General features: G+C 44.7%; 1 protein-coding gene across 1 annotated transcript in view; it reads right to left on the reverse strand.

Moving 5' to 3' along the window:
• Positions 1–9,339: 9,339 nt before the first annotated feature.
• The window catches only part of LOC139396834 (centriolar coiled-coil protein of 110 kDa-like), a 29,018-nt gene continuing 14,452 nt past the window's right edge, over positions 9,340–23,905 (reverse strand). The window contains exons 7-17 of the mRNA XM_071143751.1: positions 21,652–22,918; positions 21,274–21,395; positions 20,630–20,777; positions 20,111–20,220; positions 19,764–19,880; positions 19,467–19,568; positions 19,240–19,356; positions 10,773–10,843; positions 10,527–10,592; positions 10,137–10,196; positions 9,340–9,983 (exon numbers count right to left, since the gene is read on the reverse strand). Of these exons, the coding sequence (XP_070999852.1) occupies positions 9,896–9,983; positions 10,137–10,196; positions 10,527–10,592; positions 10,773–10,843; positions 19,240–19,356; positions 19,467–19,568; positions 19,764–19,880; positions 20,111–20,220; positions 20,630–20,777; positions 21,274–21,395; positions 21,652–22,918 (2,268 nt within the window). The 3' untranslated portion in view covers positions 9,340–9,895. The remainder of the gene's footprint in view (positions 9,984–10,136; positions 10,197–10,526; positions 10,593–10,772; positions 10,844–19,239; positions 19,357–19,466; positions 19,569–19,763; positions 19,881–20,110; positions 20,221–20,629; positions 20,778–21,273; positions 21,396–21,651; positions 22,919–23,905) is intronic.

The following is a 23,905-nucleotide window of genomic DNA, read 5'->3' on the forward strand; positions in this document are numbered from 1 at the left end:
CCTTGTGATGGTCCAGTTGTTGCTGTTTACCAAAGTTTCCATTCTATTTCTCTGAAATGTTGCCTTACTCTACATATGGAATAGCAAGCCTCTATGGAAACGGTGTAGTCAGAACAATAAATGCAGTTTTGAGTGTTGTCATATATTTTTCTGTTTCATTAATTGGTCTGAATTTTCATATCTTATCAAAAGTCCTTTATTACACAGATGTTTACTACGTTTTTTCTGCTTTTGAATGGAGGCATATTATTTGAGCTACTACAGTTTGTTAATAATGTGTTGGTTTATTTTTCATTAATTCAAAGGATTGATGAGGTTTTGTTTATGCTTATTGATTCATCCTTTTATACATGCTTTTATGCAGAAATAACAGCTGGATGTGTTTCTTTCCAATTGACCATTTAACTAAAATGTGTCAATGTGATGTTGTTATAACCTAATAGTTACATTTAGTCATTTTGTAATTTGTTGATTATTGTTATGTCCATTGTGGGGGAAAGAGGATGTTTGAAAATCATGTCCTGTTATGGGTTCATTTCTCAATAAATAATGACTATAAATAGTTATGGTGTGGCGATTCCCTTCACATGAAACAACATGGTGTGGTGTTTAGGGTGAGGGGTGTTAATGATTGTCCTAACAAAATAACTACTATATGATCAATACCAATGTTCAACATGTTTAGAATTCATTTTCAAATTCCAAATATCATGGGTCTTATTACAGTAAATACATCATGCTAAATGTATATTATCAGCGTGTAACACTGCCATACTACACCACCCCAGGTTTAAACAGGAGCATAAGGAGCTCTGCCTAACATTATACACAGGCTCTAACAGTCCAGGTTGAGCTGACAAATGTGGAAATGAGCAGACCATCACCAGGTAACAGTACAGTATCTATTTTCACTGTTCTTTAGAGTTATAAAAAGACAAGGCCCACTCAAAATGTAGATTAATGAACCAGATGGACAAACATCCCCCAACGTTCATCATCAACAGGACAGTGTATACCTACAACTAGAAAGGGGCAGGAGAAAGACAGGGGGAAACTGGGCATCAAACTATAAATTATTCTTCAAAAACTGGGTCAAACTTAGATGTCAAATCAAAACCAGTAGCTCTATTTCCTCTCATCTGCTCCTTCCTCTGGGCGGCCCACCCAGGTCTCATCACACCTGATATTGATGAACCTCATCAGCCAATGAGAAGGTTACACAACAAGCATGGAAAATAGTGCCACGGGCTTTGTCAACCATGTTACAAATGTACAAAACAAAGCACTTTTTGTATGTAATAACACTCACATTCCAAAGAGAAAGCAGCAACACCACACAACTACAAAATCAACCTACAGGAGGCCATATGTATAATGTTGCTGTAACCTACTGCTTTTAAAAACAGGTTTACATGAGCATGAATTCAAGTCATGGTTTTCACATGGTTGACCTTGTGGTTAGTGTTGGCTGAGCTGGTTCAGAAAAGGCTTGAGGTCCACACAGTGTACCTGAAGCTGATAGGTTACTTTGGTTTCCATTTCATGTTTTCTCACATCGACCAATAGATAATCTAGGTCTCGCTCATTCTTTTGAATGGCTGCTACAGTGGGGCAAAAAAGTATTTAGTCAGCCACCAATTGTGCAAGTTCTCCCACTTAAAAAGATGAGAGAGGACTGTAACTGTATACTGATAACAAGTTCAAACAGGTGCCATTAATACAGGTAACGAGTGGAGGACAGAGGAGCCTCTTAAAGAAGAAGTTACAGGTCTGAGAGACAGAAATCTTGCTTGTTTGTAGGTGAACAAATACTTATTTTCCACCATAATTTGCAAATAAATTCATTAAAATCCTACAATGTGATTTTCTGGATTTTTTCCCCTCATTTTGTCTGTCATAGTTGAATGAATAGGGCCATGTATCGTGAGATTTTGAGTGAAAACCTCCTTCCATCAGCAAGGGCATTGAAGATGAAACGTGGCTGGGTCTTTCAGCATGACAATGATCCCAAACACACCGCCCAGGCAACGAAGGAGTGGCTTCGTAAGAAGCATTTGGAGTGTACTTATTTTCCACCATAATTTGCAAATAAATTCATAAAAAATCCTACAATGTGATTTTCTGGAAAAAAAATCTAATTTTGTCTGTCATAGTTGAAGTGTACCTATGATGAAAATTACAGGCCTCTCTCATCTTTTTAAGTGGGAGAACTTGCACAATTGGTGGCTGACTAAATACTTTTTTGCCCCACTGTATTTGGCTAAGGTGTATGTTAACTTCCGACTTCAACTGTATAAAGAAGCAAAAAATACGAGAGAAAACATAAAACAAGAATTCTTTGTCCTGTCTGTCCCATCTCCCCTTCTCAGTAGATGCGACCCATTCCTATTCCTCCTCCCTCCCTCCCTCCAACACCACCTTTGTCTCCCCACCTCCCTCCCTCCCCCGCACGGGCTTGTGTTGTGGACATATATGTGTGTAAAACAAAACATCATGGATAACTCATCTTATGTTTGTAAAATTGTTTGTGGGACCAAGGCACACATGAATAGAATAGAATCATAGAATATAGAATCAGCCTGCATACATCAATATTTGATACAGATATAAAAAATACAATTGATACATTCAAACATGATTACATTACCTCATAAGCTTTTGACCTTTCGTCTGCTCTATTGAATGTATCTAATGTTGTTTCCTTGGCGCTGTTCACACAAGCTATGCAGAGCTCTAGTGAAAGGACGTCAAGGAAGTTATGTAGCTATTGAGTTATGCTGAGTTTATGTGGAGGTTTCCATCTGGTCACCAACATTATGTCACGTTCTGACCTTTATTTCCTTTGTTTTGTCTTTATTTAGTATGGTCAGGGTGTGAATTGGGGTGGGCAGTCTGTTTGTGTTTCTATGTTTTTTCTATTTCTGTGTTTGGCCTGATATGGTTCTCAATCAGAGGCAGCTGTTTATCGTTGTCCCTGATTGAGAACCATATTTAGGTAGCCTGGGTTTCACTGTTGGTTTGTGGGTGTTTGTTTCCGTGTGAGTGTTTGTCGCCACACGGTACTGGTTCGGTTATGTCACGTATTCGGTTGTTGTTTTTGTATTTCAGAGTGTTCAGTGCTTTTCTTATTAAAATCGTCATGACCACCACGCCGCATCTTGGTCCGATCCTTACTCCTCTTCAGACGAAGAGGAGGAAATCTGCCATTACACATTATTTTTGCAACTCATTTCTGGGGTACTGTGAGAGTCAGTGAAGAGTCATCATTCAAAATGAATATATTGGGGAGATGGCAGCACCAACTATGCTCGACACAGACCTGGCAACCTGTGACCAAAAGCTCTTCACACTGGGACAGTCCCACATCATATGCATATAGGTTCCAATATTTATTTGAGAACACAACAGACAATTTGGAATAGGAACAAGTTTAAATTGGGAGCGTTTCCGTGGACTCAAATACAATCTGTGAATGAATTTGTAGTGTATTAGTTGACAATTCTAATTTCCGGAGGACATTGGGATATTGTTCCAGACTCTCTTCCAATCTGTATTTTGTTTGTAGTCTTGAAGATATGTATTCCATACCGTAACTATTCCCATTAGTTTACAGAGTGGTTGACTCCATAGGACTCCATAAGTGTGAGTCCCATGGAGCTTTTTGGTCTTAATTGGCCAGTGAAATATTGGAACCTACATGCATATGACGTGACACTGCCCCAGTGTGAAGACCTTTTGGTCACAGGTTGCCAGGTGTGTTGGTGCTGCCATCCCCCCATCTCCCCAATATATAACTGTTGAATGATGACTCTTCACTGATTTAGATTAGATCATCGGTTCTTATGAGCTGCTAGTATGTGTACCATAAAATAATGTGTTACCTAAAACCTTTCTGTCCTAAATCAGAAACACATTGTGGAGGAGCTGGAGCGTGAACTATAAGAATCCATGAGCCAGTCACTCAAGACGCCTGACAGCTTGCTCGTCCCAGGTAAAGGGAAGAGACCATTGTGGTATATACAGCAAGGGGGAAAAGTATTTGATCCCTGCTGATTTTGTACGTTTGCCCACTGACAAAGAAATTATCAGTCTATAATTTTAATGGTAGGTTTATTTGAACAGTGAGAGACAGAATAACAACAACAAAAAATCCAGAAAAACACATGTCAAAAATGTTATAAATTGATTTGCATTTTAATGAGGGAAATAAGTATTTGACCCCCTCTCAATCAGAAAGATTTCTGGCTCCCAGGTGTATTTTATACAGGTAACAAGCTGAGATTTGGAGTGCTCCTAATCTCAGTTTGTTACCTGTATAAAAGACACCTGTCCACAGAAGCAATCAATCAATCAGATTCCAAACTCTCCACCATGGCCAAGACCAAAGAGCTCTCCAAGGATGTCAGGGACAAGATTGTAGACCTACACAAGGCTGGAATGGGCTACAAGACCATCGTCAAGCAGCTTGGTGAGAAGGTGACAACAGTTGGTGCGATTATTCGCAAATGGAAGAAACACAAAAGAACTGTCAATCTCCCTCGGCCTGGGGCTCCATGCAAGATCTCACCTCGTGGAGTTGCAATGATCATGAGAACGGTGAGGAATCAGCCCAGAACTACACGGGAGAATCTTGTCAATGATCTCAAGGCAGCTGGAACCATAGTCACCAAGAAAACAATTGGTAACACACTACGCCGTGAAGGACAATTAAATTGATTGGACATGATTTGAAAAGGCAAACACCTGTCTATATAAGGTCCCACAGTGGCCTCCATCGTTCTTAAATGGAAGAAGTTTAGAACCACCAAGACTCTTCCTAGAGCTGGCTGCCTGGCCAAACTGAGCAATCGGGGGAGAAGGGCCTTGGTCAAGGAGGTGACCAAGAACCCGATGATCACTCTGACAGAGCTCCAGAGTTCCTCTGTGGAGATGGGAAAACCTTCCTGAAGGACAACCATCTCTGCAGCACTCCACCAATCAGGTCTTGATGGTAGAGTGGCCAGACGGAAGCCACTCCTCAGTAAAAGGCACATGACAGCCCGCTTCGAGTTTGCCAAAAGGCACCTAAAGACTCTCAGACCATGAGAAACACGATTCTCTGGTCTGAAGAAACCAAGATTGAACTTTTTGGCCTGAATGCCAAGTATCATGTCTGGAGGAAACATAGCACCATCCCTATAGTGAAGCATGGTGGTGGCAGCATCATGCTGTGGGGATGTTTTTCAGCGTCAGGGACTGGGAGACCAGCAAGGATCGAGGGAAAGCACAGTCCTCTCTGAGTGCACGAATCAGTATGCCTACCTTCCAAAGTCCAGCACTACTATCACCCCTATGAAAGCCACACACTCCTGACTGACAGCTACAGACTCCAGAAAACCAACAATGGTGAGGGTGTTACTTGCTGACATATCCAATGCCTTTTGATCGAGTAGATCAGGCAAATCTCCTGCAACATCTGTCTGACATTAAACTGTGCCCAAAGGTGAATAGCCTGGCTCCACAAATACACCACAGGAAGAAGACAGAGGGAACATTTATGTCCCTCACCATATCTGTTTCTCCTTCACATGTCCACCTGAAAAGTTGTCTTCAGTGACACTCTGGACACTGGGTGTGCAGACGTTGTAGAGCTGCCCCAAGCCATACCACTAACCAGTATCCAAGAGGACACTTCAATGGTAGCAGGGTAGCCTAGTGGTTAGAGCGTTGAACTAGTAACCGGAAGGTTGTGAGTTCAAACCCCCGAGCTGACAAGGTACAAATCTGTCGTTCTGCCCCTGAACAGGCAGTTAACCCACTGTTCCCAGGCCGTCATTGAAAATAAGAATTTGTTCTTAACTGACTTGCCTGGTTAAATAAAGGTAAAATAAAATGGTCTTGGAGATAAAGCAGCTGGAAGAGTGGGCCACATCCAACAACATGCTACTGAGGAAGAAAAAGTCTGTGGAAATGTGGATATGTTTTTCAAGAGACCCTCCACAACCTGCACCACTCATCTAAGGGGGACAGGAAGTACCAGTGTTAACAACAACCAAGTGTCTTGGTTTTCATCTAGACTAACCTCAGTGGTGACACATATGTGGACCAGTCATTGAGGAAGGCCTAAAATGCCTGCAGGTTTTGACTGTTCTTGATAGAGATGGCCCACCCACTAAAGATCTGGTCCCAGTATACACTACACGGGTCAAGCCTGGTCTGGAATACGGTGGAGTGCTGAATATAAACATCATGACAAAACATTTAACTGCATGTTGTGTAGAGGCAAAACTCCCAATTCCAGATTCATACTATACTACATGTCAAACTATATACTTTCTACAGCCCAGTTTAAGCTGGTACTTATCTGGTGTTTAATTAACTAAGAGACTAGCAACCAATACTTTTGTGGTACTTACTGTACCTCAAATAATTAGGCAAAATTAAATAACAGGTACCAAATGTTACATGGTGAACATTTAAGCTTATGTCAATGCTTCTTTGCAGATGTCTCTGAGGTATATGAAGAGATGAAGAAGTGCTATGAGAAACTGCCCAGCAGCACCAATGCAGCAACAACAGTTACTGGGCTCCTGAGTGGTGCAGCGGTCTAAGGCACTGCATCTCAGTGCAAGAGGCGTCACTACAGTCCCTGGTTTGAATCCAGGCTGTATCACATCCGGCCGTGATTGGGAGTCCCATAGGGCGGTGCACAATTGGCCCAGTGTCACCCGGGTTTGGCCGGAGTAGGCCGTCATTGTAAATAAGAATTTATTCTTAACTGACTTGCCTAGTTAAATAAAGGTTAAAAATATATATATATATACTAGATAATGATAAACGTTTGGATCCGCATGTTATTAATCTTGTATTTTTGCTATACTCCATGTACTTTTGTCACTTAGAATGTTAACTTTGTTATAGAGCAGTATTTCTCAATCTAATTTGTACTGAAAAGCCCATCGTTCTCATGCCTGAGGGACCGCTTACCAGTCACCTGTCAGAAACAAAGAGCCCTGCGCTGGTCCATCAACTGGATTTAACAAATGTTTAACACCGTTCTACTGGAATTGTTTTGTATTTTTTACATAAATACTGTAGCGCTCTTCCATGAAAATGGATAGGTATCTTTGTGTGATTTGTAACAATGTATGACATAATAATACATATCTTTAGTCTGTAATATATTACTGGACTCTACAACAGCATGGTGTGTTTTCTATTGATCATTCATTTCTGCTCACTCAATGTCATCTCTATCTCAGTTTGAAATGTCATGATTTTCCCGCAAAAATAATTACTGCCACGGAATATATTCACTTACATGAATACAACACAGACATTCAAATATCAATATTTAATATCATTGGTAATTTGGAAATAATTACATTAAGCACAGGCTGTAAACAGGACAACATTACAAAATGTTTTGTATTCAATACACAAATTGCTAATTAAATTAATCAAAGCCAGTCAAAAACAACACCAGAAATCTGTCAATGCTACAAAAGGCCATGTATGGTGGTGTAGTGCTGCTTTAGCAGTTATTAATATACAAATCCCCCTAGCAACTGACTCAGGGTCAGTATCCAACTCTTTCACAGAGTGACACATAATGACACCTTAGTGTATGCTGTATCCCACCCAGGATTGCCCTAGGTGGGGTACATCAGCCCCTAGTTGGGGTACATCAGTCCCTAGGTGGGGTACGTCAGCCCCTAGGTGGGGTACGTCAGCCCCTAGGTGGGGTACGTCAGCCCCTAGGTGGGGTACGTCAGCCCCTAGGTGGGGTACGTCAGCCCCTAGGTGGGGTACGTCAGCCCCTAGGTGGGGTACATCAGCCCCTAGGTGGGGTACATCAGCCCCTAGGTGGGATACATCAGCCCCTAGGTGGGGTACATCAGCCCCTAGGTGGGATACATCAGCCCCTAGGTGGGATACATCAGCCCCTAGGTGGGGTACGTCAGCCCCTAGGTGGGGAAAGAAGACTTGCCTGGCTAACGCTCTTGTAAATACCACAAGCTCTCCTCTCACTTTGTACCACGTGGGCCTGTGCATCAGTCAGGCTACAAGAAGACTGCTTTGAGAAAAGGATGTTATAGTTACTGCACACTGGTGAGTTACATTGGTTTTCATTGTCAATGTTTTCTCTGTAAATCCTCTCATATACACTGTCAGATTTCAGATATTCCAGGTATCTCAGTCATGTTTGTTTGTGAAAGCCAGCTACATTTCTGTATGGGATATTCTAAATACTCTCCAGAGACAGAGGTTTGTCTGTCAGCTACATTTATGTATGGGATATTCTAAATACTCTACAGAGACAAAGGTTTGTCTGTCAGCTACATTTCTGTATGGGATATTCTAAATACTCTCCAGAGACAGATGTTTGTCTATCAGCTACATTTCTGTATGGGATATTCTAAATACTCTCCAGAGACAGATGTTTGTCTATCAGCTACATTTCTGTATGGGATATTCTAAATACTCTACAGAGACAGAGGTTTGTCTGTCAGCTACAGCTCAAACATGCCGGGTAAACAAACCATCTGGAACCAAAGCATGTTTCTCTTGGTACAGTGTAAAATAAGACAATAGTACATTCATTCTTTCATTTGGCTGTGACGTTTTGCAGCAAAACACATTGATATTTTCAAATTGCACACATCACACACAAACCAATCTGAAATGTTCCAGACTTCACACAGAGCTGAGAGTTCAGCACCATGTATTATAGGGACAGGGCGCTTTAACAAAAACTATATAAGAAATAAATACTGTATGTTTAAAATACCTTTTTTTACATGGCAACTATCTGTGACTACCAGCAGAGGGTGATGGCTACTATAGCAAGGGTTAAAGCTGGGTAATCACACAATGATCTCTGTTTCTGTGTCTGGAAAGGCTGGCGGTGTGTTTAACAACAAACCTCTCATTGTCTTATGTCAGATAACGCCACGGCTATGTTGACGACTATGTTGAGGTTATCCAGGCTGCATTACACCCGGCCGTGATTGGGAGTCCCAAAGGGCGGCGCACAATTGTCCCAGTGTCGTCCTGGTTTGGCCGGGGTAGGCCGTCGTTGTAAATAAGGATTTGTTCTAACTTGGCCAGCTTCGTCCTGGTTTGGCCGGGGTAGGCCGTCGTTGTAAATAAGGATTTGTTCTAACTTGGCCAGCGTCGTCCGGGTTTGGCCGGGGTAGGCCGTCGTTGTAAATAAGGATTTGTTGTAACTTGGCCAGCTTCGTCCTGGTTTGGCCGGGGTAGGCCGTCGTTGTAAATAAGGATTTGTTCTAACTTGGCCAGCGTCGTCCGGGTTTGGCCGGGGTAGGGCGTCATTGTAAATAAGGATTTGTTCTAACTTGCCTGGTTAAATAAAGATTACATTTTTTTACATTAAAAAATGAGAGGAGGAATGCCGCCACCTGTCAGAAGACAATCCAGACCGCTAACTAATGGAATCTACTTCCTTTACTTTTGTAATGCTTCTTTATGAGTCCTTCTCCCTACTACATATCCACTACTGAAGGCCTCTAGCTACAAAGTCTTTGCAAGTTAAGCAGCAAATATAGCTATCTAGCAGCATTAATGCATGAATTATCTTGGCACAAGAGTGCACAGGAGCATTCACACCTAAGGGATACATGAACTGTTTATAAGTTTGTAATAGTAGAAAATCTATGTAACTATAGTAACAATACATTTGGTAGGGTGTTCGATGGGCAGAGAGCACTGGACTGAACCTTCAGAGGGAGGTTAGAGGGAGGTCAGAGGGAGGTTAGAGGGAGGTCAGAGGGAGGTTAGAGAGACTAGTAGCATTGGTGGTGGTCGAACCATAATGGAACATGGGGCCGATAGAAGGCTCAAAGGTCAAGGGTCAGGGAGTGAGGGGTCATAGAGGGACTGAGGGAGGAATCAGTTAGCCCAGGGAGTTCTGCTTCTTCAGGCTGTCTGAGCGCCTCACTCTGTCCTCCGGGGTATTTCTGTACCAGCTCCTGACAGACAGACTTAGATTGACAGACAGAGAGAGGGGAGAGATGGGGTGATTTTTATACATTATAAATTATAGTTGTAGTTTTTATTTTGTATGCGTTAAGGAATTAAAGAAGAAGGGCAGAGAAATAAAGAGAGATGTTGGAAATGTTGGAGACTGGACTCACCCCTGTCGGTTTAGCTGACCTGGGACAGAGGCATTCTGACCCTGACTTGGCTTCAGGATCCTGAGGGGGAGAGAGAGTGATGAGGTGAGAAATACAGAAAGGGCAGATAGATAGTGTACCACTGACCTGTACTGACACCGAAAACACTTTCCCCTATCTGGAGGATAACTATTTCATATGTACAGCTTTTTATAATATAGAAAGAAAGTAAGAGATGTGAAGTATAGGAGACAGTAAGATATGTGAAGTATAGGAGACAGTAAGATATGTGAAGTATAGGAGACAGTCAGAGATGAGAAGTATAGGAGACAGTCAGAGATGAGAAGTATAGGAGACAGTAAGAGCCACTTATGTGCAGTCAGTAGGGGGCAGCACTGTTCTCTACTGTACCTGTTAGTGGGAGGGCTCTTTGGCTTCTTCTGTACTTTCCTGGCTTGTCCTGGAGACTCACCCACCCTGAGAGAACATAACCATACACATCAGAATAATGATGCTTTTATCTCAATAATGTCAGCCAAATAAATATATTTGTGATATGTTATCATAGTCTGATCTCATGGTACAAATCTGAATAAGGCATCTGGTTTGATTACAGATCCATCATCTAACCAGTCCCACAGGATTCAACCCCCTCACCTCTTCTTCCTGTCCAGTGACCTCTGTGTGGCAGCAGACAGCACTCTGTCATTAGGACTCCTGGCTTTCTCCTATCGACCACACGCACAGACACACACACACACAGCCAGCAGATTGTCAGGCCAGGGTCAGTATGTATTAGGCCAGGGTCAGTAAGTATTAGGCCAGGGTCAGTAAGTATTAGGCCAGGGTCAGTAAGTATTAGGCCAGGGTCAGTAAGTATTAGGCCAGGGTCAGTATGTATTAGGCCAGGGTCAGTAAGTATTAGGCCAGGGTCAGGAAGTATTAGGCCAGGGTCAGTAAGTATTAGGCCAGGGTCAGGAAGTATTAGGCCAGGGTCAGTAAGTATTAGGCCAGGGTAAGTAAGTATTAGGCCAGGGTCAGTAAGTATTAGGCCAGGGTAAGTAAGTATTAGGCCAGGGTAAGTAAGTATTAGGCCAGGGTCAGTAAGTATTAGGCCAGGGTCAGGAAGTATTAGGCCAGGGTCAGTAAGTATTAGGCCAGGGTAAGTAAGTATTAGGCCAGGGTCAGTAAGTATTAGGCCAGGGTCAGGAAGTATTAGGCCAGGGTCAGTAAGTATTAGGCCAGGGTCAGTAAGTATTAGGCCAGGGTCAGTAAGTATTAGGCCAGGGTCAGTAAGTATTAGGCCAGGGTCAGTAAGTATTAGGCCAGGGTCAGTAAGTATTAGGCCAGGGTCAGTAAGTATTAGGCCAGGGTCAGTAAGTATTAGGCCAGGGTCAGTAAGTATTAGGCCAGGGTCAGTAAGTATTAGGCCAGGGTAAGTAAGTATTAGGCCAGGGTCAGTAAGTATTAGGTCAGGGTCAGTAAGTATTAGGCCAGGGTCAGTAAGTATTAGGCCAGGGTCAGTAAGTATTAGGCCAGGGTCAGTAAGTATTAGGCCAGGGTCAGTAAGTATTAGGCCAGGGTCAGTAAGTATTAGGCCAGGGTCAGTAAGTATTAGGTCAGGGTCAGTAAGTATTAGGCCAGGGTAAGTAAGTATTAGGCCAGGGTCAGTAAGTATTAGGCCAGGGTCAGTAAGTATTAGGCCAGGGTCAGTAAGTATTAGGCCAGGGTCAGTAAGTATTAGGTCAGGGTCAGTAAGTATTAGGCCAGGGTCAGTAAGTATTAGGCCAGGGTCAGTAAGTATTAGGCCAGGGTCAGTAAGTATTAGGCCAGGGTCAGTAAGTATTAGGTCAGGGTCAGTAAGTATTAGGCCAGGGTAAGTAAGTATTAGGCCAGGGTCAGTAAGTATTAGGCCAGGGTCAGTAAGTATTAGGCCAGGGTCAGTAAGTATTAGGCCAGGGTCAGTAAGTATTAGGCCAGGGTCAGTAAGTATTAGGTCAGGGTCAGTAAGTATTAGGCCAGGGTAGGTAAGTATTAGGCCAGGGTCAGTAAGTATTAGGCCAGGGTCAGTAAGTATTAGGCCAGGGTCAGTAAGTATTAGGCCAGTATTAGGCCAGGGTCAGTAAGTATTAGGCCAGGGTCAGTAAGTATTAGGTCAGGGTCAGTAAGTATTAGGCCAGGGTAAGTAAGTATTAGGCCAGGGTCAGTAAGTATTAGGCCAGGGTCAGTAAGTATTAGGCCAGGGTCAGTAAGTATTAGGCCAGGGTCAGTAAGTATTAGGCCAGGGTCAGGAAGTATTAGGCCAGGGTCAGTAAGTATTAGGCCAGGGTAAGTAAGTATTAGGCCAGGGTCAGTAAGTATTAGGTCAGGGTCAGTAAGTATTAGGCCAGGGTCAGTAAGTATTAGGCCAGGGTCAGTAAGTATTAGGCCAGGGTCAGTAAGTATTAGGCCAGGGTCAGTAAGTATTAGGCCAGGGTCAGTAAGTATTAGGTCAGGGTCAGTAAGTATTAGGCCAGGGTAAGTAAGTATTAGGCCAGGGTCAGTAAGTATTAGGCCAGGGTCAGTAAGTATTAGGCCAGGGTCAGTAAGTATTAGGCCAGGGTCAGTAAGTATTAGGCCAGGGTCAGTAAGTATTAGGTCAGGGTCAGTAAGTATTAGGCCAGGGTAAGTAAGTATTAGGCCAGGGTCAGTAAGTATTAGGCCAGGGTCAGTAAGTATTAGGCCAGGGTCAGTAAGTATTAGGCCAGGGTCAGTAAGTATTAGGTCAGGGTCAGTAAGTATTAGGCCAGGGTCAGTAAGTATTAGGCCAGGGTCAGTAAGTATTAGGCCAGGGTCAGTAAGTATTAGGCCAGGGTCAGTAAGTATTAGGTCAGGGTCAGTAAGTATTAGGCCAGGGTAAGTAAGTATTAGGCCAGGGTCAGTAAGTATTAGGCCAGGGTCAGTAAGTATTAGGCCAGGGTCAGTAAGTATTAGGCCAGGGTCAGTAAGTATTAGGCCAGGGTCAGTAAGTATTAGGTCAGGGTCAGTAAGTATTAGGCCAGGGTAGGTAAGTATTAGGCCAGGGTCAGTAAGTATTAGGCCAGGGTCAGTAAGTATTAGGCCAGGGTCAGTAAGTATTAGGCCAGGGTCAGTAAGTATTAGGCCAGGGTCAGTAAGTATTAGGCCAGGGTCAGTAAGTATTAGGCCAGGGTAAGTAAGTATTAGGCCAGGGTCAGTAAGTATTAGGTCAGGGTCAGTAAGTATTAGGCCAGGGTCAGTAAGTATTAGGCCAGGGTCAGTAAGTATTAGGCCAGGGTCAGTAAGTATTAGGCCAGGGTCAGTAAGTATTAGGCCAGGGTCAGTAAGTATTAGGTCAGGGTCAGTAAGTATTAGGCCAGGGTAAGTAAGTATTAGGCCAGGGTCAGTAAGTATTAGGCCAGGGTCAGTAAGTATTAGGCCAGGGTCAGTAAGTATTAGGCCAGGGTCAGTAAGTATTAGGCCAGGGTCAGGAAGTATTAGGCCAGGGTCAGTAAGTATTAGGCCAGGGTCAGTAAGTATTAGGCCAGGGTAAGTAAGTATTAGGCCAGGGTCAGTAAGTATTAGGCCAGGGTCAGTAAGTATTAGGCCAGGGTCAGTAAGTATTAGGCCAGGGTCAGTAAGTATTAGGCCAGGGTCAGACAGAGATTGTGTGACAGATGAATCAAGGTTTTTCCATGCAGCTCACACGTTGACGGACAACAGAGAGGAAGGAGCGTCTTTTGCGTATGTTTATATCCATCAAAAGTTTAACTGATCTCGACTTTTGATTGATGAAATCAGACGTTTTCATTTGAAGATTTTCTTTCCAAAATGCTACACATCCATTTTGAGAAATGTTTATTGTTTAAAGAAGTTATGAAAGAGATTGGTGTGTTCCTTCGCTATCTAATCATGGCATTTAATGACAGACGTGTTATTTGTTTGAAATCTCACTGGATGGTTTCATTTCAGAGACAAATAATAATGTTGTTTTTTTCAAAACACTATTTGGGGTGGCAGGTAGCCTAGTGGTTAGAGGCAGGTAGCCTAGTGGTTAGAGACAGGTAACCTAGTGGTTAGAGGCAGGTAGCCTAGTGGTTAGAGGCAGGTAGCCTAGTGGTTAGAGGCAGGTAGCCTAGTGGTTAGAGGCAGGTAGCCTAGTGGTTAGAGGCAGGTAGCCTAGTGGTTAGAGGCAGGTAGCCTAGTGGTTAGAGACAGGTAGCCTAGTGGTTAGAGACAGGTAGCCTAGTGGTTAGAGGCAGGTAGCCTAGTGGTTAGAGGCAGGTAGCCTAGTGGTTAGAGACAGGTAGCCTAGTGGTTAGAGACATGTAGCCTAGTGGTTAGAGGCAGGTAGCCTAGTGGTTAGAGGCAGGTAGCCTAGTGGTTAGAGGCAGGTAGCCTAGGGGTTAGAGACAGGTAGCCTAGTGGTTAGAGGCAGGTAGCCTAGTGGTTAGAGACAGGTAGCCTAGTGGTTAGAGGCAGGTAGCCTAGTGGTTAGAGACAGGTAGCCTAGTGGTTAGAGACAGGTAGCCTAGTGGTTAGAGACAGGTAGCCTAGTGGTTAGAGACATGTAGCCTAGTGGTTAGAGGCAGGTAACCTAGTGGTTAGTGACGGGTAGCCTAGTGGTTAGAGACGGGTAGCCTAGTGGTTAGAGACAGGTAGCCTAGTGGTTAGAGACAGGTAGCCTAGTGGTTAGAGGCAGGAAGCCTAGTGGTTAGAGACAGGTAGCCTAGTGGTTAGAGACAGGTAGCCTAGTGGTTAGAGTCAGGTAGCCTAGTGGTTAGAGACATGTAGCCTAGTCGTTAGAGACAGGTAGCCTAGTGGTTAGAGACAGGTAGCCTAGTGGTTAGAGACAGGTAGCCTAGTGGTTAGAGACAGGTAGCCTAGTGGTTAGAGACGGGTAGCCTAGTGGTTAGAGACAGGTAGCCTAGTGGTTAGAGACAGGTAGCCTAGTGGTTAGAGACAGGTAGCCTAGTGGTTAGAGACAGGTAGCCTAGTGGTTAGAGACAGGTAGCCTAGTGGTTAGAGGCAGGTAGCCTAGTGGTTAGAGACAGGTAGTCTAGTGGTTAGAGACAGGTAGCCTAGTGGTTAGAGACAGGTAGCCTAGTGGTTAGAGACATGTAGCCTAGTGGTTAGAGACAGGTAGCCTAGTGGTTAGAGACGGGTAGCCTAGTGGTTAGAGACAGGTAGCCTAGTGGTTAGAGACACGTAGCCTAGTGGTTAGAGACAGGTAGCCTAGTGGTTAGAGACAGGTAGCCTAGTGGTTAGAGACAGGTAGCCTAGTGGTTAGAGGCAGGTAGCCTAGTGGTTAGAGACAGGTAGCCTAGTGGTTAGAGACAGGTAGCCTAGTGGTTAGAGACAGGTAGCCTAGTGGTTAGAGACATGTAGCCTAGTGGTTAGAGACAGGTAGTCTAGTGGTTAGAGACAGGTAGCCTAGTGGTTAGAGACATGTAGCCTAGTGGTTAGAGACATGTAGCCTAGTGGTTAGAGACAGGTAGCCTAGTGGTTAGAGACAGGTAGCCTAGTGGTTAGAGACAGGTAGCCTAGTGGTTAGAGACAGGTAGCCTAGTGGTTAGAGACAGGTAGCCTAGTGGTTAGAGGCAGGTAGCCTAGTGGTTAGAGACAGGTAGCCTAGTGGTTAGAGACAGATAGCCTAGTGGTTAGAGACAGGTAGCCTAGTGGTTAGAGACATGTAGCCTAGTGGTTAGAGGCAGGTAACCTAGTGGTTAGAGACAGGTAGCCTAGTGGTTAGAGACAGGTAGCCTAGTGGTTAGAGACAGGTAGCCTAGTGGTTAGAGACAGGTAGCCTAGTGGTTAGAGACAGGTAGCCTAGTGGTTAGAGGCAGGTAGCCTAGTGGTTAGAGACAGGTAGCCTAGTGGTTAGAGACAGGTAGCCTAGTGGTTAGAGACAGGTAGCCTAGTGGTTAGAGACATGTAGCCTAGTGGTTAGAGGCAGGTAACCTAGTGGTTAGTGACGGGTAGCCTAGTGGTTAGAGACGGGTAGCCTAGTGGTTAGAGACAGGTAGCCTAGTGGTTAGAGACAGGTAGCCTAGTGGTTAGAGACAGGTAGCCTAGTGGTTAGAGACAGGTAGCCTAGTGGTTAGAGGCAGGTAGCCTAGTGGTTAGAGACAGGTAGCCTAGTGGTTAGAGACATGTAGCCTAGTGGTTAGAGACAGGTAGCCTAGTGGTTAGAGACATGTAGCCTAGTGGTTAGAGGCAGGTAACCTAGTGGTTAGTGACGGGTAGCCTAGTGGTTAGAGACGGGTAGCCTAGTGGTTAGAGACAGGTAGCCTAGTGGTTAGAGACAGGTAGCCTAGTGGTTAGAGGCAGGAAGCCTAGTGGTTAGAGACAGGTAGCCTAGTGGTTAGAGACAGGTAGCCTAGTGGTTAGAGGCAGGTAGCCTAGTGGTTAGAGACATGTAGCCTAGTCGTTAGAGACAGGTAGCCTAGTGGTTAGAGACAGGTAGCCTAGTGGTTAGAGACAGGTAGCCTAGTGGTTAGAGACAGGTAGCCTAGTGGTTAGAGACAGGTAGCCTAGTGGTTAGAGACAGGTAGCCTAGTGGTTAGAGACAGGTAGCCTAGTGGTTAGAGACAGGTAGCCTAGTGGTTAGAGACAGGTAGCCTAGTGGTTAGAGACAGGTAGCCTAGTGGTTAGAGGCAGGAAGCCTAGTGGTTAGAGACAGGTAGCCTAGTGGTTAGAGACAGGTAGCCTAGTGGTTAGAGACAGGTAGCCTAGTGGTTAGAGACAGGTAGTCTAGTGGTTAGAGACAGGTAGCCTAGTGGTTAGAGACATGTAGCCTAGTGGTTAGAGACATGTAGCCTAGTGGTTAGAGACAGGTAGCCTAGTGGTTAGAGACAGGTAGCCTAGTGGTTAGAGACAGGTAGCCTAGTGGTTAGAGACAGGTAGCCTAGTGGTTAGAGGCAGGTAGCCTAGTGGTTAGAAGCAGGAAGCCTAGTGGTTAGAGACGGGTAGCCTAGTGGTTAGAGACGGGTAGCCTAGTGGTTAGAGACAGGTAGCCTAGTGGTTAGAGGCAGGTAGCCTAGTGGTTAGAGGCAGGTAGCCTAGTGGTTAGAGACAGGTAGCCTAGTGGTTAGAGGCAGGTAGCCTAGTGGTTAGAGACAGGTAGCCTAGTGGTTAGAGACAGGTAGCCTAGTGGTTAGAGACAGGTAGCCTAGTGGTTAGAGGCAGGAAGCCTAGTGGTTAGAGACAGGTAGCCTAGTGGTTAGAGACAGGTAGCCTAGTGGTTAGAGACAGGTAGCCTAGTGGTTAGAGACAGGTAGTCTAGTGGTTAGAGACAGGTAGCCTAGTCGTTAGAGACAGGTAGCCTAGTGGTTAGAGGCAGGTAGCCTAGTGGTTAGAGGCAGGAAGCCTAGTGGTTAGAGACAGGTAGCCTAGTGGTTAGAGACAGGTAGTCTAGTGGTTAGAGACAGGTAGTCTAGTGGTTAGAGACAGGTAGCCTAGTGGTTAGAGACAGGTAGCCTAGTCGTTAGAGACAGGTAGCCTAGTGGTTAGAGACAGGTAGTCTAGTGGTTAGAGACAGGTAGCCTAGTGGTTAGAGACAGGTAGCCTAGTGGTTAGAGACATGTAGCCTAGTGGTTAGAGACAGGTAGCCTAGTGGTTAGAGACAGGTAGCCTAGTGGTTAGAGACAGGTAGTCTAGTGGTTAGAGACAGGTAGCCTAGTGGTTAGAGACAGGTAGCCTAGTGGTTAGAGACATGTAGCCTAGTGGTTAGAGACAGGTAGTCTAGTGGTTAGAGACAGGTAGCCTAGTGGTTAGAGACATGTAGCCTAGTGGTTAGAGGCAGGAAGCCTAGTGGTTAGAGACAGGTAGCCTAGTCGTTAGAGACAGGTAGCCTAGTGGTTAGAGGCAGGTAGCCTAGTGGTTAGAGGCAGGAAGCCTAGTGGTTAGAGACAGGTAGCCTAGTGGTTAGAGACAGGTAGCCTAGTGGTTAGAGACAGGTAGTCTAGTGGTTAGAGACAGGTAGCCTAGTGGTTAGAGACAGGTAGCCTAGTGGTTAGAGACATGTAGCCTAGTGGTTAGAGACATGTAGCCTAGTGGTTAGAGACAGGTAGCCTAGTGGTTAGAGACAGGTAGCCTAGTGGTTAGAGACAGGTAGCCTAGTGGTTAGAGACAGGTAGCCTAGTGGTTAGAGGCAGGTAGCCTAGTGGTTAGAAGCAGGAAGCCTAGTGGTTAGAGACAGGTAGCCTAGTGGTTAGAGACAGGTAGCCTAGTGGTTAGAGGCAGGTAGCCTAGTGGTTAGAGGCAGGAAGCCTAGTGGTTAGAGCGTTGGACTAGTAACCGAAAGGTTGCTAGATGGAATCCCAGAGCTGACAAGGTAAAATGTGTCATTCTGCCCCTGAACAAGGCAGTTAACCCGCTGTTCCTAGGCCGTCATTGTAAATAAGAATTTGTTCTTAATTGACTTGCCTGGTTAAATAAAAGAATATCCGCCTTACTCTCAGATAATGAATACTGCTAGATTATACACCAAATGTAACAAATATATTTTTTTTTATAAAGAACTGTACAAGTGATACATTTGTGACATCCAAATGTAAAAACATTTATGAGATCTGTATGTAAAGCATTTACATTTGACATTTTCGTCATTTAGCAGATGCTCTTATCCAGAGTGACTTACAGTTAGTGCCTTCATCTTTAGATAGCTAGTCACAGTCAAATATACAGTATACGAACATTGCATTCCAGTTAAACAATTAAACAATGGATATATAGTGTATAGTATTTTGCAAAAAAAAAAAAATTAATACACACTTAAAATCTATAAATTAAAAATTGTGAAGGTACCTAAAAGTTATCATTTGTGGCGAAAAAACACAAATGTGAAAAATTGTGGATATAGCGTTTTGGAAATAAACTCTTAATTTGTCGCTGCCAAGCTGTGGCCTTAGGGTCTGCTTTAAAAAGTTAGATAATGTTTTGTCTAAGGTCACTTTTCTAAGGGACGTTACACTTGTTTTTGTGATTTATTACTGTGAGAGTGACAAAGTTTAAGTCCTTCTGTTATGATTGGCCTATTTGTGTGACTGACAGTTAAAAGTCCCACTCAGTGTGTTGTGGTTGGTCCAAGTCTGTGATTGAAAGGTGAAATGTCCAGTCAGGTTACCATTTCTCGTAGCTTCTTCTCTGTGCGGACCTCTCTGTCCAGCTGCAGCAGAGCCAGCCTCTCCTCCAGGGGCATCTCAAAGAAGATGTCATGGATGTCATATCGAGCCGCACGCAACTGAAGGAGGGGACACACATACAATATAATCAATACTCGTAGTCATCCGGTTCCACTTTCTGTGTGTGTGTGTGTGTGTGTGTGTTTGTCTCTCTCTCTCTGAGTGTTACCTGTGCCCTGACTCTCTCCTGCAGAGACAGGTCCTGTGCTGAGATGGATCCCCTCTTCTGTGGAGCTTCAGTCTGGAACGAGCAGATGAACTCTTGTGTGTCCTAAAACCATACCATTGAAATTATTAATTAATAAAGGTGATCGTCTTTAAATCAGTCAAAGTCCAATATGACTGTGTTTCAGTTCCATTATGATTCAGTTTCTATTCCCCTACATACCTACACTGTATAGTAGTATATACATCTACACTGTGTATACGTGTGCGTTTCTGTGTGCAGATATAAGAGTGCTCTCACCTGAATGGTCTGGCGCAGCTGTTTCACCTTTTCTGTCTGGAGCAGTCTGCGGGTGAGGAACCCACAACTGATGGCTCCCAGACGACACAGCGCCCTCTGCTGTTCAACTGTCACAACCTGAGTGAGGACCAGTAGCATAGTAAGGAATAGACACATGGAAATCAACTTACACTCAGTCAAGAGAAGATTGTATTATATTAAATATATTGTATGATAAAACAATGAAACACACATATACATCGAACATGATTCTGGAAATGGAGACACAAGAGGTAGCACCAACAGTTGGAAACCACACACATATACTGTATGTAGAAGCACACGCATACACACAAACACACAAGCACCTGACTGAGCCTTCCCCGGGGCTTGCTGGCCCCCCAGGTGGGCCCCCAGAGGTAGACAGGAGGCTGCATGGAGGGAGAGGGATCACTAGAGCTCAGTGGAGAGGAGAAACCTGGAGAGAGAGGGGAAAGAAACCCTTTACACATTACATTCACACATAAACAGGTAAATAGGCAATAAACAACTTACCCTGCCAAGATGGCTTTACATTTCTGAGACCTACAGGGGAACCATTGTTGTAGTATATACATGTATTGTGTCAACAGTTAGGTCTGTATTTTATCGATGAATTTGCACATAAAAAATCAAATACAATATGAAGATGAGAATTAAAAGACAAAATAAATGTACAAGTGGAGGAGAGGTAAAAAACAAACACCCTAAGGGTTTTGTAATGCACCTCCCTATTTCAAATAGTAGAAAAAATAGTAATATTTCCCCATGCTTCAACCCAACCACATCTACAGAGGTATTGGTTTGTTATTCTTCCATGTTATTCTTCCATGCCACAGTCCACCTACCCATGCTGTGTACACTGTGTCTAGGTGACCTATCAGTAGCACTCAGGGTGGGGCTAAGGCCAGGGCAGGAAGGGCTGAGTCCACCGTCCCCACTCAGGAGCCGGCCACACCCCTGCTCTCTCAGCCTCTTCCCCTTCTCATCCAGCTCCTAATAAAGACACAGAGAAACACACATACACACACACACACACACACACACACACACACACACACACGAGCGTTGTCCCGTGATGGATGTGTAGTATTGAGGATTGAACAGTCACTTCTCTACAGCAGCCAAACAAAACACTTTGCAAATGCTAACATATTCAAACTTATGGAACTTAAAGCCACATTCTGGGATTCAAAAACACTTGTTTTGGTATACAGCTGAGGGGTGGGGCTAGGGAATTGTAACCCCTCTCAAATTCATACTACACAGAGCTCTAGATGCAAGGACTGACAGGCCATGATATCCAAGAAACAGCTTCCCAAATCCCAGACTGTAGCTTTAAAGTTCAATTCTCTGTGTGACATTCTGTCTGCATATACTATATATAATATCACAAACTAGGAAGGAATGCTGATAGTTGTGGAAGAATAGTGACAAATGTGGGTTTTGATACATTGAGCAGGGTCAACATGCTATGGTTCCATGTCCTGACCTGACAGAGGCGCTGTTGTTCTCTCTCCTGTTCAGCCATGAGAAGAGACATCTGCAGGGCATGCTCCTCCTCCAGACGCCTCTGCATCTCCTCCAGAGCACTCACACGTCGCTGGGTCTCCTCTGAAACACACACACACAAAAGAAAAGACACATAAACGCACGGCTGGTTGTACACATACAAGCGCACATACCACACACACACACACATGCATGAACGCACACACACACACAATTATTTTCAATGATTGCACGAAAAGTAGTGGACTTTACATTGAAGACAAATTAATCACAGAGTACAGACTGCCCTGTATAGTTTTCTACATAACACTCTCTTATATCATACACACTACGTTACAACAATCTCTCTCTCTCTCACCTGTCTTACTGTCCTGCTCCTCTAGGGAAGAGCTGGGTGTGATCCGTCCATCATGGGGCCCCTGAGGCCCCTCAGGATCCAGCCTCATCTGGCAAGGAGAGAGGTCAGGGGTCAAGGGTCTCACGTGGGGCCTTAGCAGCGTTGCCGAGGGGTTCTCCACCTCATAGGACTGATTCAGGGGGACCGCAGGGCTCCTACGGCTCGGGGCCAAACGAGGCACTCCCCCCATGAAGCGCGGGAGCCTCTCCTGGCTGCGGTCCATGCCAGGTCCTGAGGCAGAATGGGAGGAGTGGAGCTGGCTGTCTAGGGTGTGGCAGCGCCGGCGAAACCCGGAGCTGATGATGTCATGATGCACATGTGAACCAGTTCCGGAGGTACTGACTGGGCTGCAGCTCTTCTCCTGGACCGGGCTGGTGCCACACTGGCTGCCACGACGACTACTACCGTCACTGACGCCTGACCCCCGTTCCGGTGACCTCATCACCCCTGTCGCCATGACAACAGTGCTCTCCTGGTGCCTCCCCACTAGCCCTCTGGGGATGAGGTCGGCCGAGCCAATGGGGAAGGAGATCATGATGTTACCAGTGGACACTGGACGTGGTCGGCGGCGGTGGGGGCGGGGACTCATGCTGGGTTCAGGGCTGGGCAGGAGGGCGTAAGGGTCGGGGAGGCCAGATGAGAGGCAGCTAAACCGAGAGTCATATGGGTCACACACAGCCTGGTACTGGGCTTGCGCTTGGCCAGGATACTGACTCTGGTGCTGGATGTGGGCCTGGGTCTGAGGTGGGTTTAGCGGACCGTGGCGCAGGCTGTACCCCTGTTCAGGTTTCATCTCTCCCAGAGGACTGCGGCTCTCGTTCTCCTTGTCAGAGAGGCTCTCCGCAGACGGGGTGGTGGAAGTGACCCTGCCGATGATCTTTGACCCCCTCTGGGCCTGCTCTCTCTCCACATACTCCCTCGACCTCCTCAGAAGGCTCTGGAAACTCACATCCTGTCCGCACCCTATCTCCTCCTCTACCTCCCACCTCTCCTCCTCTATCTGCTTCTCTCTCTCCTCTGCCCTGTACCCATTCAGGACTATGGGAGACTCAGGTGGAGGGGTGGTGGGCCGATCCGTAATGTGTAGCTCAACCACACCACCACCCCTGGGTAGCCCAGGGGAGTCTGTCACCAGGGTGTAGCCATTCACTGTCTCAGGTTTTGGGGAAAGGCAATATGGCGGAGTTGGTAGATCCATTTTACCCTCCATCTCTGGTACTTTGTCCACCTGTAGTAAGAGAGGCAGAGAGAAGAGGGGAATTAACACAAATAATCAGATATGGGCTGCGTCCAAAAAAGCACCCTTCTCCCTTTATAACAAGCACCCTTCTCCCTTTATAACTACCCAAGAAGACTCAAGGCTGTAATTGCTGCCAAAGGTGCTTCAACAAAGTACTGAGTAAAGGGTCTGAATACTTATGTAAATGTGATTTGCAAACATTACCCCAAAACTATTTTTGCTTTGTCATTATGGGGTATTATGTGTAGATTGTTGATTGTCGAAAATCGATTTAATCCGTTTTAGAATAAAGCTGTAACAGAACAAAACGTGGAAAAAGTCAAGACGTCTGAATACTTTACCAATGTACTGTATGTGTATATTATGTGTGTTGGAGTATCAGTGTGTATATTATGTGTGTTGGAGTATCAGTGTGTATATTATGTGTGTTGGAGTATCAGTGTGTATATTATGTGTGTTGGAGTATCAGTGTGTATATTATGTGTGTTGGAGTATCAGTGTGTATATTATGTGTATTGGCGTATCAGTGTGTATATTATGTGTGTTGGAGTATCAGTGTGTATATTATGTGTGTTGGAGTATCAGTGTGTATATTATGTGTGTTGGAGTATCAGTGTGTATATTATGTGTGTTGGAGTATCAGTGTGTATATTATGTGTGTTGGAGTATCAGTGTGTATATTATGTGTGTTGGAGTATCAGTGTGTATATTATGTGTGTTGGAGTATCAGTGTGTATATTATGTGTGTTGGAGTATCAGTGTGTATATTATGTGTGTTGGAGTATCAGTGTGTATATTATGTGTGTTGGAGTATCAGTGTGTATATTATGTGTGTTGGAGTATCAGTGTGTATATTATGTGTGTTGGAGTATCAGTGTGTATATTATGTGTGTTGGAGTATCATTGTGTATATTATGTGTGTTGGAGTATCAGTGTGTATATTATGTGTGTTGGAGTACCAGTGTGTATATTATG

Source organism: Oncorhynchus clarkii, unplaced genomic scaffold (assembly GCF_045791955.1).
Source record: "Oncorhynchus clarkii lewisi isolate Uvic-CL-2024 unplaced genomic scaffold, UVic_Ocla_1.0 unplaced_contig_587_pilon_pilon, whole genome shotgun sequence".
Lineage (NCBI taxonomy): Eukaryota > Metazoa > Chordata > Actinopteri > Salmoniformes > Salmonidae > Oncorhynchus > Oncorhynchus clarkii.